The 15,642-nt window shown below is 34.6% G+C and overlaps 1 protein-coding gene across 1 annotated transcript in view; it reads right to left on the bottom strand.

The window, feature by feature from the left end:
• CNGB3 (cyclic nucleotide gated channel subunit beta 3) overlaps positions 1–14,451 on the bottom strand; it is a 141,270-nt gene extending 126,819 nt beyond the window's left edge. Inside the window, exons 1-2 of the mRNA XM_047728366.1 lie at positions 14,341–14,451; positions 8,732–8,813 (exon numbers count right to left, since the gene is read on the bottom strand). Of these exons, the coding sequence (XP_047584322.1) occupies positions 8,732–8,813; positions 14,341–14,451 (193 nt within the window). The remainder of the gene's footprint in view (positions 1–8,731; positions 8,814–14,340) is intronic.
• Positions 14,452–15,642: the final 1,191 nt, after the last annotated feature.

Below are 15,642 nucleotides of genomic sequence, written 5' to 3'. Positions count from 1 at the left end.
CAGTTCTGCTATGGTATTATTCGTAATTTGTGGCTGAAACTGAAGCCTCATAAAATTCAGAAGAATAAAACAGAGAGAAGTAATATCATTGACATTATTTTAGAATTTTGCATTCTAATTTTTTAATGAAACAAAATTTTTGGTTTTGTTTTGATCATCTTTAGCTATGACATCTTTTCTGAATAAGCAATACAAACTAATGTGTACTAGCTTCATTTTTAGTCCAAAAGTTAAAATTTTCCCTTCAAGCCTACAAATACAATTTCTAATTAAAATAGTTTAAATTGTAGTGTGCCAAGAGAATAATCAATTCACTGGTAAATATTTGGATTATAGAGAAGATTTTAATGAAAGTAAATGGCTTAATATAAAAAGAAAATATAGAAGGAGCAAAGAAATAGAATGAACAAAATTTAATGGTTATTCATTGTCTACAGTTTCTAATTTATTTTTAATTGGATGTACTGTGTTTAGGAAATTAGAATCAATGCTCAAATCATAACTTATTTTTGTAATACATTATAATTGGAAAAACTTAAGCCAATCCAGTATTGAAAATCTGGATTCACAAAAAATGACAAATCATGTGTGATCACTTACTTTCACAAAAGTTTTTACCACGTAAGTCCTTTAATATGAAAATTCCTATGATCCATTTAAATCTTCCAAAGTACAAAACTTTTCAGGAACATGTTTCAGGAATAAAGGGAATCACAAAATGGACTCAACTTAGAGTTTTAAAAAGCTTATGACTAAGAAAGCTGAAATTCTGGATTTCCAAAAACAAGTTTCTTCATTATGTATCTCCTACCTACATTTATTTCAGAATTACAGTAATTCTGGCTAGAAGATAGAAACCACAGTAGTATGTTTAAATGAAAAACCTCCAAATTCCTTACTTTACTTAGGATACAAAGAACCATTACTGTAATCATGTTCTTGGAGTCTGTGTCTAGAGTCAATATGCCAAATGAAATATTCCCACAAATACAGAATCTTACTGAGAGCGCAGGATAGGGTCCTTCTTACACAAGCACATGTGGTACACTAGCAAGCTTATCAGTACTGAACAGATTTCAGAGTAAAAAAAATGCACTTTCAATATGTCATTTTGTACTAAGAAGCTTTTGGTAGAAATAAGAGAGAAGGTCTTATTTTCCCTATGTATTCGGTTTAAGCAATATTTTCCTATTTCTCTTTATCTAACAAAAAATCATTTTTCAAATCTCTAACATTATTCTACATATTTCTGCCTAGGAAAGTGAAAGCCAAATCTTTTTTCCCATATCTACAAACACTGGGGTAATTATTGCAAGATCTTTTAGAGCAGAGTTCTTAACCTCTGGCCACAGTTGTCTAGTGCAACTATGGATTGGAACTTTTGAGACTGTATGCTGCATATGCATTTTTTACATGGAGAGGATTTAAGGTTAGCATGAGCTCCTCCAAGAAGTCTGGGCCAAAAAAGGTTATGAACCATTGTGTTCATATATTTTTCTAAGAGTACCTGCACCCCTGCCCCCAAATTAGTATCCAAATAGAGCATGAAATATGAGTAAAAGAATCATAAAAAATCCCTCCTGAATAAAACAAGCATAATCTATAAAACAGAGTATTTCTTAAGAGGCTTTTATTGACCATTTCTTATAAAAGCAAATGAATATAAGTGGCATCGTATACTTCCATTAGTCATTCAAGCTATAGCATATGCATTGCATTTACAGTACTACTTTTCTGCTAGTACCAATTAAGTGACTATTCTGTAACAGTTCTCTTTTCCTCTTCTAATAAGGAATTTCTGTTTATTGTCATAACATTTGGATTAAACTAACTCTAATTAGATCCTTATATCTTACCAGATCTTTTCTAGACATTACCAACACCTTCTAAAATGACACTGCTTCTACTATGGCAAGTTTAGGCTATTTAGAAATTAATTCCAGCCTAATTTGCTTTGTGGATAAGCATTTTAATTACAAAATAAATCCTTAATCATAGCTCGTTGGTGAAAATGAGAAACCAGTTATTGCCCATGCTTGGATTCTAAGCAGAACAACTTTGAAACATACTCATGAGGACTTAAAACAAAAGGATCCCTGTCAACTATAGTCAGTGTGGGTGTTTTTTTTTTATCTATGCAACATGTTATTTGTTTGTGGGAACAGATGGCCAGATTGTTTGCATCATCCTCATCATGGAAGAAATCTAAAATACACAGCAAATCTTGGTCTGGCATCTGGGTGAAGTTTTGTCACCCTCACATTGTACTTTTCCCCTGCTTCACACATGGACAGCAGGATTCCCTGTTTTGTAGCTGCCCAAACTAATAGTGTATGTCTTTTCTGCCAACTGTGCTCTTTGTACATTGCATAGCAATTGCCAGATATCATCAGTATACTTAGTCAAATTCTGCCCTGGAATGTGTGCCCATGGCAGATAGTAAAATCTGGAATCAAAGTGTTCTGATATGGTTGGTTTTACTGAATGTGCAAGAATGAGGACTGAATTTGCCGTCCCCACACCTGGCTGATTCTGTCTGTGGCCTGGCAGCATCTCGCTCTGGACCTCTATAATACACTTTCAAACTGCTTGGCCCCCTTGTAGCAGCACATTGAGGAAACCTGTGCAGGTGTGAAACATCTGTTTCCATCTTCAAGTGAGGAAATAAGTGATGCAGAAAGCCATTAACCTTCCACGTTTTATCAGTGGCACTAAATAATTGCTGGAAAAGGAGGAATCCAAAGAACCTAATTTGGGAATAAAGTTGTGAATTAGACAGGTGTTGGTTCAGCTGGCTTTTTTTTTTTTTTTGGATGGATATAAAAAGGAAAAGACTTGAAAATGCTTTCATTTGTTGAAATGTTTGATGTGGGTGATGATATCACTTGGTTAAATTTCTAACTCTTAAAACACCAAATACATTGTGGGTTCTGTCTCAAAAACAAATCTTTTATTAGACACCAACAATATCTGAGTAATTAGATGTTAGGTGAGTTAACAAAAACTAAGTCTGAGTACTTTGATGATATGCATAAGTGACACTATCATTTTCATCTTAATGAATGAACATTTGCAATAAAATGGTAAATAACAGTTTTAAGAAGCGTATAATTTATGATTAGTCTCTGGTACTCGAGATTGTATTTTTGACTCAGCCTGTGTTTAATTTTGTTGTTACTAGGATATTTAGTGTTCTTACAAAAATTTTAACTATAACATTTTGACCATATTTGACATTTTATTATATCTTTGTGGATTGTCAAATGACATGGAGGAAGCTGGCAAACATTATACCAATGTGTATAAAATGGAAACTGAGGAAGTGTCCTAAAATGTCACAGAATTTGAAAAATGTAATATTTTATATTAGAAATGCTCATGCAATCTATAAAAAATCCAGAGGAAAGAGAATCAGAGTAGGTGAGAGTTCTGGAAACCATCTCATAAGGCATGGTTAAGGAAGTTAGAGTCTTTAGCTAAAGTACTGAAGACCAACTAGTGATGTAGCAGTTATTTCAGATTCTTTGAAGGTCTGTTGTATAGAAGAGAATATTATTTTAATATATTTTATTATTTTAATTAATTTAATAATATAATATCAGGTGTATTATTTCATATTAGCAGAAGGCAGAAGAAAGATCCATCAATGGGATTTATACAATGGACAAATAAAATCCTGGACATTCTAACAACTACATTTGTCTCACAGCGAAACATATGGCTTTGTGAGGCAGGGAAACCTCTGTTGCTGGAGGTAGATAGACAGATGCTGGAGACTGCATTAAGGGAAGTAAGATGGGGTCCTTGCATTGGATCGGAGGTTAGAAGTCTTCTACTCAGCCTTAATGTGCCAGAAAGTCCTAAAGAGATTTTTTTTTTAGATTTTTATTTATTTATTTGACAGACAGATCACAAGCAGGCAGAGAGGCAGGCAGAGAGAGAGAGGAGGAAGCAGGCTCCCCACTGAGCAGAGAGCCCGATGCGGGGCTCGATCCCAGGACCCTGGGATCATGACCTGAGCCGAAGGCAGAGGCTTTAACCCACTGAGCCACCCAGGTGCCCCAAGAGATTTTTATATTTAGGGAGTTTTCTTTTTTAATTTTAAGATACATCATCACAAGTAAAGAAATGAATTAATAAACAAAAAATACAGATCCATCTAAGGTAGCTTTTGTACTGTGCAAAATGACAGATCCTGTCCTCCCTCAATGTCATGCTTAGTTTCAGATACTTTTGTACTGGGATTAGTTCATCTAGAAAATAGATTTAATGTACAGTTTATATTAAAGACTGTGGTGAGTTACTGGTGCTGGGTACTAAATACAGAACTCTGATCCTTACATCACTAATTCTCTGGGTGACTCTGGATAAGTTGCTTTTCTATAACAGTTTCCTCATCCATAAAATGAGAAATACTTTTGTCATGGGTATTTCTGTGAGGATTAGATAAAGACTCCATTCAAGAAAAATGCAGTATAAACACAGTGTTCCACCAGCCTGACTAGGATAAATTAGCTTTAAAAAAAGTATATTAACTCTTTCAAATCTGCACAGCATTGACATAAGTGAAGCATGCAGGAGCTGTTATTTACTTAAAAGTGTTTCAAGAATCAAGAAAGCAGAATGCAATTTCTTATAAATCATCTATATTCTTTAGCAGGAAAAAAAAGCAGCCCCAAAACAGTTTGATTTAATTGAATTATGCAGGTATATTTAAATCATGAAAACTATAAAATATATAGTATTTTATCAGAAAAAAAAGTAAAAATAAAAAATATCCTATCCACATTGGTTAGAATCTCTTACGTTTTTAGTTTGTAAAATAGATGGAAACCGAGGAAGTTTTTCAGTTAAGAGTCTGGTCTTCTTTCTAGCTGATCAGCTAGCTTCTCCCAGCTGATCAGATCTCTTTACTTCTCCACCTTTAACAAGGCATCTCTGTTTTGTATTATACATAGGAATGGTTACTGATTGTGCGTACAGATGGTGACCTGATCTAAAGAAGGTGGTCAGTCCACAGTTGGCTGGTGATTTGGGTGGTGGTATGATAGGCTCTGCCCAATAGGAATAATGGTTGCTATCTAAGTCTGTCAGACCATTCTCTCTGGAATTTAGATTGGGAAATGAGTAGATGGGAGAGAGAGCAGTCCAGAGTAGATATGCAGAGAGAAATGCAGCAAACATGAGAAATTAAGCCATGTTGATTATGAGCGAGAGGCAGAGAGAGCAATTAGCTCCTAGGTCTGACTCTGTCCCTTGAATGGTTTTCCAGTTATCCATAGGTTTTCTTACCCTGGAGCCCTTGCCACTGAAGGCTCCATCCCTTGCCAAATTACATCCCTGTCCCTTGCTAAATCCGCATGGTTAGCACTTTCCTTCATCATGTCAAATTATAAAGAACATCAAATTCATCTTTTTTCAGGACCAAGTTTTCAGAAATTTCACATGCTGTGTTGATTCATTTCTCATTTCTTTTGTTCATCATCACATCAGGTATCATTTTGAAAGAATATTTCTTATTAAGTTCAATAATGGTAAGTAATTGTTTACATTATAAGGGATTTTTCTTTCTCCTTTTTTTTTTCTTTTTGGATGAAGCAGAAAAATATGCTTAAGTAGTTTTGATAAAAAGTTTCATTCATTTTGTTGTTGTTATTCCTATATTCCCACTTTGTCTTTTGGCTGATGAGTAGAATCGACACTTACAGAAAGTGGACTATACTACTAAAATTAGCCGTAGTAGCTCTTGTGCATGACAATGGAACTGATTGATCTTATACAGGGAAGCCTTTATTGATTTTTAAAAATTAAATTTCTGTACATAGTCTGGCTATTCTCCTATTTCATACAAGGCAAATGAAATTTGTATAAGTTAACTGTGATTATCAAGAACTAAAGAGTGGTTTCTTATTTAAACAAGCTAGGATTTTTCCTTCTTTTTTCCTGCTATATTTTAAAAATTAATATACTTTATTTTTTAGAGTATTTTTAAAATTCTAGAGCGGTTTTTAACTTTCCAGATTTTTGTCCAAACTAAGTTGGCTGAGATGCAGCGCAGATCATTTTGGATGGTGATGGGGGACTGGCAAGGCCTGGGGCACCTCTGCAGACCTGGAAATTTATTAGACTTGGAACCTAGAGCTCTTGGCTGTAGACAGCTATTTGGCGCAGTTGGCCAGAGAGGATACTACACTTGCAGTCTGTTTGTAACACAAATATGGGATGGAGGGCATGAGTGAAAGAAAGGGAAGAGTAAGAATCTTGAATTGCAAGGTTCAGAATTCTGTCAAGGGTTGTCACTGTTCATACATGAATACATACATGAATAACACCAAGTACCTACCATGTTTGGTTAGAGATCACAAAATGGTCATATGACAAGATTTTAGTTTTTATTTCAGTAATTTAAAAAGAGAATATTCAAACATTTAAAAAAGTTGGTATTTAAAAATTGGGAGATTTCAAGTTAAAATTTGTATTTGCAGTCGCTCTTGATGTCTGGCAGCACTCGCCTCCCATCCACATGGCAGTGATTGCTTGGAGCTGAGTGGCCTCTGGCCTGTTTGAACAGAGAATGCGTGATCCTCATTTACACTATTTGACTTCATCAACATTGGAATTTATCAACCTCAGTGCTAAATGTTTTACATATGTTAACTAATTTAATTTGTACTTACAACCTACAAGATTGATGACAGTATTATCCTTATTTTATACATGAGCAAACTGAGACTCAGAGATGTCAACTATCTTGACTAAGGTCACTCAAAGCTATTAAGTGGTAGAGATATAATTTGAATTCAAGCGTGTCAAACTCCAAAACCAGTGCTCTTGCTAGTACTATGTTCTGTCAATGTACTGAATTTACATTATTGATTGGAGTAAAACTCAACTTCTTATTTCTCTTTTGTTATTAAGAACAGAGTATTTTAAAGCCAAATAGATTAGTTTTCTGATGCTGTAGCAAACAAGCTTAAAGGCTTAGAACAACACTGGTTTATTGTTTTCTAGCTTGTAGAGGCTGCCTGTGTTCCTTGGTTTGTGTCCCTTCCTCCATCTTCAGATTGCATCATCCCATCTTCTTCTGTCTTTGACCCTCCTGTGTTTTTCCTACAAGAACTCCTTAATTATATTGAGGCCTTCTGGATAATCTTCCCATCTCACAATCCTTAACTTAATAACATCAGTGTTTTTTTCTCCCTCATGTAAAAAATTCATAGTTTTTAGAGATTAGGGTATGGATGTCTTTGAAGAGCCATTAGTCAACCTACCATACCATACTAGCTATGGGCACCTAACTTTGATCCATTTCCACACTAAGTCACCTTCCAATATCATAAACTATTAGGGAAGTCATTTATATATCCTCTACTGGTACCAAAACATTTTTTAAAGAAGGACTTAATGTGCTATAAGTGAAGTGGAAGCCTAAGAAAGATGATTATAATCAAAAGAGGACTTTAGAAAGTTATCTCTATTTGAATCCAAAATATATTACGTTCTTCATTTCCATTGCAGATAAAAATTAAACCATGCTCTGCAGAAGATAAGAGTTCTATAATCAGAAATCAACATCTGCAGATATTGTGACATTGCACCTGCATGTTTTGAAGTGAAGAATATAAAAATACCAACCACATATAAAAGGCTATCTTTAAACACTAATAATTTTGCTTTTTCAAAACAAAATATCTTAAATATAACTGTTATTCTTATTAAAGCCTTTGAAGACATGCTAACTCTGCAGATTTAAATGAAACTAATTTTTTTCCTGTCAACTCAAAAAGCTTCTCTGTTAAATGAAGCTTCCACAAGAGTTTTTACTACCAACTATGAAAAATTAAGCTTACAAATACACTTCAAAAAAAGTATAACAAAGATAAGAATAAACTTGTCATCCCAAAGATGTGATCCTTGGTTTCCTACCATTAAGGTTGTATTTTTATGTGAGAAGAAATGTTGATTTGAAACCATCACTGCTATAAAATAACTCATAGTAAAACAGAATAGTAGCAGAATGTACAGGTGTATATGTCCAATGGTTACTTACAAAATATTGGACATGGTCTTCAAAAAGGAATTGAGGGGCGCCTGGGTGGCTCAGTGGGTTAAGCCGCTGCCTTCGGCTCGGGTCATGATCTCAGAGTCCTGGGATCGAGCCGCCCATCGGGCTCTCTGCTCAGCAGGGAACCTGCTTCCTCCTCTCTCTCTGCCTGCCTCTCTGCCTGCTTGTGATCTCTCTGTCAAATAAATAAATAAAATCTTTAAAAAAAAAAAAAGGAATTGAGCCTGCTATGGAATCACTGATATAGGAATGAGTTATGGTAGCCTTAGGAGTAGATAAGATTTCTAATGAAGAAAGTTTAAAGGAAGAAGAGCAGAGGCCTGATCATTGAAACTTTAAACATGTACAAGCCACATTAATTTTATTATTTCATGAAACTTATTTGAAATTACATTGTTCATTATATGCCTATGTTTACACAGACTTGGCCCATATTGTTTGCTACTATATCTCTAGTCCATAGACTGATGCCTGGCACACAGTAGGTATTAAAAAAACATATATTGAGTAAGTGACTGAATGAAGAAATGATGTTTTTATAAACATTCAGATCCTTAGGTATCTCAAGTATGGTTTACCCCAGGTGATCTACCTAGCTAAGGTAACACATTTAGAGAGAGATGCATTTTACTTTATAGATTTTTTCCTATAGATTTGGATTCTGACCTTGTATTTTGGTGTGTGACTCTTCAGATGTGACAGGAGTCATCTTGGTTTGGAGAGATTTGTTTTCACTTTTGTTTTCTCCCTTTAAGAAACAAAATAAAGATTGTACATGACAGATTTACATAAAAGAAATCTAAATGTAAAATATAACAGAGTTTTTCATTCAGTGATTAAGCCAATCGTCAAAGTTTATCATTTGTTAATGGTATACTACAAATGATAATTCTTGTACTTAAATGAATATTCTTGGCTCTACTATTGAATAATCAACCCTAACCTTCACGGCTTGCTGGCCTCAGGCACTCTCTTTTTGTCCGTGTGGTTGCTGCATCTCCCTGGCACATGTTCCACCCAATTTCAGTCCTCATTCCCCACAGCTCCAGTGTTAGCTCTGGTCTATGTCTTTAGTAGTAGAACTTAAAGTGAGGGAGAGAAGAAAATAGTTTAGTTTCTTAATTCAGAGCTCTCTTCTTTTTTCTCTTTGTGATTTCATTTGTTTCTGTCTCATTTGTCTGTGCCTCTAAGTTTTCCTTTGAAATGTATGTATGTCTCACTGGATGTGGCCAGTGTTTGTCTGAGGATGTTCCTACGGGGATGGAGATATAAGGAAAGACTATGGAAATGTTGACTCCCAAGCTGTTCACAGTTTAGAAGGGGAAACAAACACTAAAAAATGTAAATGTAAGGAAATGTTATAGGTGATGAGACAATGTCTGTAGAGGATAGAACAGGACAGAAGGGTGGAATGGTCAATTCTACAGGAGGAGAAGGAAAGGGAGGAGAGTATTACAAATCAAGATGATTTTGTTTTTGAATGAACAGGATATGGAAAATATTTCAGGCAGAGGATGCATCTTTAACAGTAGTTCAAGGTGTGATTGTATACTTGGGGGAGACTAAAGTAGAAGTGGTTGAATGGGAAATAGTGTGAGAAAATAAGGCTAGCTAAATAGGCAGGGACAAGGGCCTTGAGAATTTCACAAGTGTTGATGTGGCGTTTGACATTATTTATAGGCACTATATGTCAGGAACATTTTAAACTGGAAAATAAATTAATCAGATGATTTAATTTAAGCCTGACAGTAACCATATGCTTTAGGCAAGACAGCTATTATTGTTTTTATGTTCTTGAGTAGGAAATTGTTTAAGTAGCTAGAAAGATATGGATCCCTGGATATATTATAAAGTAGTGGTAAAGCCCTCTGACTTCAATCAAGTACTTTTACATCATATTATGATGTTATTCATAAACATTCCATCATAGTCTTTTCATGTATACAAATGTTGATTTATGTGAATGGTGTCTTATTCTGTAGTATGAGAGTTTGGAATAGTCTTAATTTGCAGATCTTGATTTATTGGTTATTGACCAATGGAAGTCACCTATGATATTTTGGTTTAAGAACAAACTCTTTAAATGAAACTTTAAAAGAACAATGTAAATCGATTTATTCATTCCTGAATATCTTCCTATAGGCCTCAAAACATCTATTTGTATTTCAGAAACTTGTTGTTTAAATGTCATTTTAAAAGGTTATATCCTATTGATAAAAATGATTTTTAACTTTCTGTCATCTTTAATATTTAGCATATTTGAAACTAGAGAATAACTCTATTTCCTCAACCAATGTATTATTACATCTAAAGAATAGATGCAAATAATTTCCCAAAATATGCCTTTTAAGATATAATGTGATGCCCATAGGCTTCATGTTAATATCCATAAATTGGTACCATCAGAATGTCATGGGATATACACAAGAGTTGTTCTACCTGTCTAAGTACTTCTCCAGTATTACTGTCATGGGATATACACTAGAGTTGTTCTACCTGTGTTTAGTCTAAGTACTTCTCCAGTATTATATTCCTATATTTTTTAAGGATTTATTTACTTATTTTTATTGTGTTATATTAGTCACCATACAGTACATCATTATTTTTTGATGTAGTGTTCCATGATTTATTGCTCGTGCATGGATCCAATGCTCCATGCAATCCGTGGCCTCCTTAATACCCACCACCAGGCTCACCCAACCCCCTCACACTCCTCCCTTCTAATATCCTCCATTTGTTTCCCTGAGTCCATAGTCTTTCGTGGTTCTTTTCCCACTCCGATTTCTTCCCCTTCATTTTTCCCCTTTTCTAATGTCCTCCATGCTATTCCTTACGTTCCACAAATAAGTGAAACCATATGATAATGACTTTCTCTCTTTGACTCATTTCACTTAGCATAATCTCCTCCAGTCCCAACCATGCTGATGCGAAAGTTGGGTATTCATCCTTTCTGATGGCTAATATTCCATTGTGTATATGGACCACATCTTCTTTATCCATTTGTCTGTTGAAGGGCATCTTATCTCTTTCCACATTTTGGCTATTGTGGACATGCTGATATGAACATTGGGGTGCATATGGCCCTTCTTTTCACTAAATCTATATTTTTGGGGTAAATACCCAGTAGTGCAATTACTAGATCATAGAGTAGCTCTATTTTTAATGTCTTGAGGAACTTTTACACTGTTTTCCAAAGTGGCTACACCAATTTGCATTCCCACCAAGAGTGTAAGAGGGTTCCCCTTTCTCAACAACTTCTCCAATATATGTTTTTTCTTGCCTTGTCAATTTTTGCTGTTCTAACTGTTGTAAGGTGGTATCTCAATGTGGTTTTGATTTGGATTTCCCTGATGGCTAATGATGATGAAGACTTTTTCATGTATCTGTTAGCCATTTGTAGGTCTTCTTTGCAGAAGTGTCTGCTCATGTCTTCTGCCTATTTTTTGACTTGGTTATCTGTTTTTTGGGTGTTGAGTTTGAGAAGTTCTTTATAGATCTTGGATATCAGCCTTTTGTTTGTAGTGTCATTTGCAAAATATCTCCTCCCATTCTGTGGGTTGCCTTTTTGTTTTGTTGACAGTTTCCTTTGCTATGAAGAAGTTTTTTTTATCTTAATGAAGTCCCAAAAGTTCATTTTCGCTTTCGTTTCCCTTGCCTTTGGAGACCTGTCTTGAAAGAAGTTGCTGTGGCTAATGTTGAAGAGGTTAATGCCTATGTTCTCTTCTAGGACTTTGATGGATTCCTGTCTCACACTGAAGTCTTTCATCCATTTAGAGTTTATCTTTGTGTATGGTGTAAGAGAATAGTCCAATTTCATTCTTCTGTATATAGCTATATCCTATTTTCTCCACACCATTTATAGAAGAGACTGTCTTTTTTCCAGTGGATATTTTTTCCTGCTTTGTCAAAGATTGGTTGACCAGAGTTGAAATTCCATATATGGGCTCTCTGTTCTGTTCAGTTGGTGTATGTGTCTGTTTTTGTGCCAGAACCATGCTGTCTTTGTGATCACAGCTTTGTAATATAGCTTGAAATCAGGCAATGTGATGCCCCCAGTCTTTTTTTGTTTGTTTTTTTCCAACATTTCCTTGGCGGTTCAGGGTCCACAATGTGGTGAAACTGGAATTCAGTCACAAGAAAAAGTTTGAAAGAAATTTAAACACTTGGAAGCTGAAGACCATCTTACTGTTTCTGAAGGAAAGAACTGTGTAAGGAGTCTCAGTTCTTTTTGCCTTCTCTCTAACATTCCTTTATCCAGTGAGTTGAGTATTTAGAAAGTTGATTCAACTATAATTCATTTGTTCTGAAGAAGTATAGCCTAGAGATTTAGCTCTCAGGTGCAACAATCAGATAGAACAGGGCTCCAGTCCAAGTTTTGCCAGTTGTTAGTTGTGTGTAAGCAACAAATTATAACAGGACTCATGGTTACTCTGAAGATTTAATACAATAGTACTTGGAACAGGATAGCAACTTTCCTGGCATATAGTAATTATTGTTAGCTATATGTTCTCTGAGAGAATAATATATTAGTTATTTTTATGTGTTCTGTTGGAAAATAATTATGACAGGCAGGGATTAAATATCATTGAAGTGACTTTTCCAGCAAGAAACACAAGACTAGCTGAAGGAAAATAACCGGTTCAACATCTGTGATATTCCATGAGTTTTTAAACATATAAATAATTTTCAAAATGTGGGAATATTTATATTAGGGTAAGAATTAGAAAAAATTCAAGGGTACTCTCATGAAGCAATGCTAAGCACATTGTCCATATCTGCTCTCCAGTGCAAACATAGTCAATTGTTAATTGGAAATCAAAGACAAATTTTCCAGGGCAAATGCTAAGTAATCTTGGTGTTTTCTATACTCTAGGATCATTTAAACCTGAGTCATTAGACCATGCTATTTTAGTCCCTGAGGTACACTCCTGCTTGTACTTCACATCCTTCATCTGAGTCTTTTAGATGGGAAAATAATTATTGCTCTAAAAATCTTACACAGAACTTTTAGGTAAATCTAGTCAGTAATTTATGAAAATTTTCTATAGATAGTTATAAGTGACTATTGATCATATAATTATCACTTTGGACTTATATTTATCATATAAACACAAATTATTATAATAATAATATTAATTGCTATTTGGGAAGCCTCTACCATGCACTTTATTTTTTTTTCCTTTTAAAAAATATTTTATTTTTAAATAATCTTTACTCATTATGCGGCTTGAACCCACAACCTTGTGATCAAGAGTCACATGCTCCACAGAATGAGCCAGCCAGGTGCCCCTTCCAGTACTTTATCATCACCCTATTGGTGAAGTGTTTAAGAGTCAATTTTAGACATGATAATTGATCCCTAAATGCTTCAGTATGTGTCTCTAGAAAATAGAGACCTTTTCCTATATAATACAATGCTATTATCATATGGTGCTATACTATTATCATATGAACACTAGTCACTCGCATTCCACTAGAGAGAACTCACAAATAGGGCCACACTTACTTGAAAGGGAGGCTGCTAATTTCTAGTATGCACTTTAGATATATTGTCTCTAGTTTATAAAACAGGCTATGAAGCAGGTATTATCATCATTTCACAGATGAATAGACCTAGAACTTATGAAAAAAACTTATCTAGAGCCGGGTTCCTCCACTTTGGTAGTACTGAAATTTTGAACTGGATAATTCTATATTGTGAAGGGCTGCCCTGTACATTCTAGGATGTCTAGCAGCATTTCTGGTCTTTACTGACTACATGCAAGTAACATCTCTACTCTGAGCTGTGACGATCAAAAGTAACTCCATACGTTGCCAATTGTCCTGAATGGCAAAACTATTTCCTTTTCAGGAACTCCTAGTCTAAAGCAATTATTGTTAAATTGTAATTTACCACAGCCAGGATGTTTAACATTCTTTGTTGAAACTAATTCATATAGCCCACTTAATATTTGAGAAATTATTTCTTTTTGAATTATGCAGAAGTGTAAATCAGCAATGAGAAGTTTTTCTTGGCTTTTCCAACTCCTACTGTAATCTTCTAAAAATCTATCAACCTGTTTTAAAGCAAGTACATTTAAAAAAAAAGCAAATATTTATAGTATATATAAAACAATGTGGATAAACTTCCAAAGACAAACAGCATGACCCAAATGGTAGCAGGTGAAACAGCAATCTTATATACCACAGCATATATTAAAACACTGGACAAAAATCAATCACTAGACAAAAAAATGATGATAATCAAGACTGATTTAGGAATGTAAGTAGCATACCTGTCTTGTGGATTGCTGAAGCTGATTGCTTGGATCAGGACCTTGTTTATTCTCATCGTTCCCTTCTCTAGGCTTCACCTTGTTGGATTTTATTGTTAACGATTTAAACATTTTCTCTGAGGTGGTTCTGAAAACTTCCGTTTTTATGACTCTGTCTCAGGGTAGAGCAAGGTACTTTGTTTTTCTTTTCATTAGTAGACAAGCCAATTAGTTGTTTAATCGGGATTTTGTTCTCGTTAATTCCTAGAGGCAACTCTGTAGCCAGTCAGGGCTTTGGCTTAAAAGCAGCAAATTACTTCTGCTTGGGTGATTTGAATTCTGTTTATGAACTTTAAAGAGAAAAAAGAGAATAGTTTACAAGTGGAGGATTAAACGAAACTTCATTGTTGATTTGAAGTGTTTAAATGTGATCACACTGCCCACTGGTTTGTTTATTTATTTTTCTTTTCTAATTACCCACCTACCCATCTCCATCTATCTAACTTAATCAAAGTAAATATAAATGATTAAAAAATAATAAGTGTGTAAGGGCTTATAAGGAACAACAGTTCATTCCCCCCAAAGTTCCCATCTCTAGTTCTACACCAGGAGATAACATTTTTTTGTTCCTTTTTCTGTCCTTCTTGGTTTTTTTTATAAGTATTTTATTAATTGATCAGATTAATGAAACTCTTAGAAATTATAATGGAAAGTCATAAAATGAAGCTTTGCATTCCCAATAACCTAAATGTTCATCTCAGATTCATAATGATGATTATATTAGAATTAATCAAAGAGTATGTTAGTTTGCTGGGGCTGCCAAAGCAAATTACCACAGACTGGATGACTTAAACAACAGAAATTTATTTGTCACAATTTTGGAAGAATTATTAATGTCCTAGATCAAAGTGTCAGAAAGGTTGGTTTCTTCCAAGGGTCATGAGGGAAGGAAGTATTCTAGGTCTCTTTGGCTTATAGATAGCTATCTATCTGTGTCTTCACTTTGTCTTTCCCCTGATAATGTTTGTGTCCCCAGTTCCTTCTTACAAGGATGCCAGTCATATCACATAAGGTGATGCCAGATCACTTTAGTGAACTCATTATAACTATTATATATTATAATTCATTATAACTCATTATAACTTAATTACTTCTTTAAAGACCCCAACTCAGATGTAGTCGTATTTTGAGGTCCTGGGGATTAGGACTTCAATACGCATTTTTGAGAAAATATAATTCAGCTTATAATAGAGATAGTATATTTGATAAAAACAGTTTAGAGGATATGTATTTTGTTGCTTAGAAGCAATTTGTTCTAAAACT

This window comes from Lutra lutra, chromosome 4 (assembly GCF_902655055.1).
Source record: "Lutra lutra chromosome 4, mLutLut1.2, whole genome shotgun sequence".
NCBI lineage: Eukaryota > Metazoa > Chordata > Mammalia > Carnivora > Mustelidae > Lutra > Lutra lutra.
The sequence above is the reverse complement of the archived record's forward strand: the minus strand, read 5'-3'. Positions and strand labels throughout refer to the sequence as shown.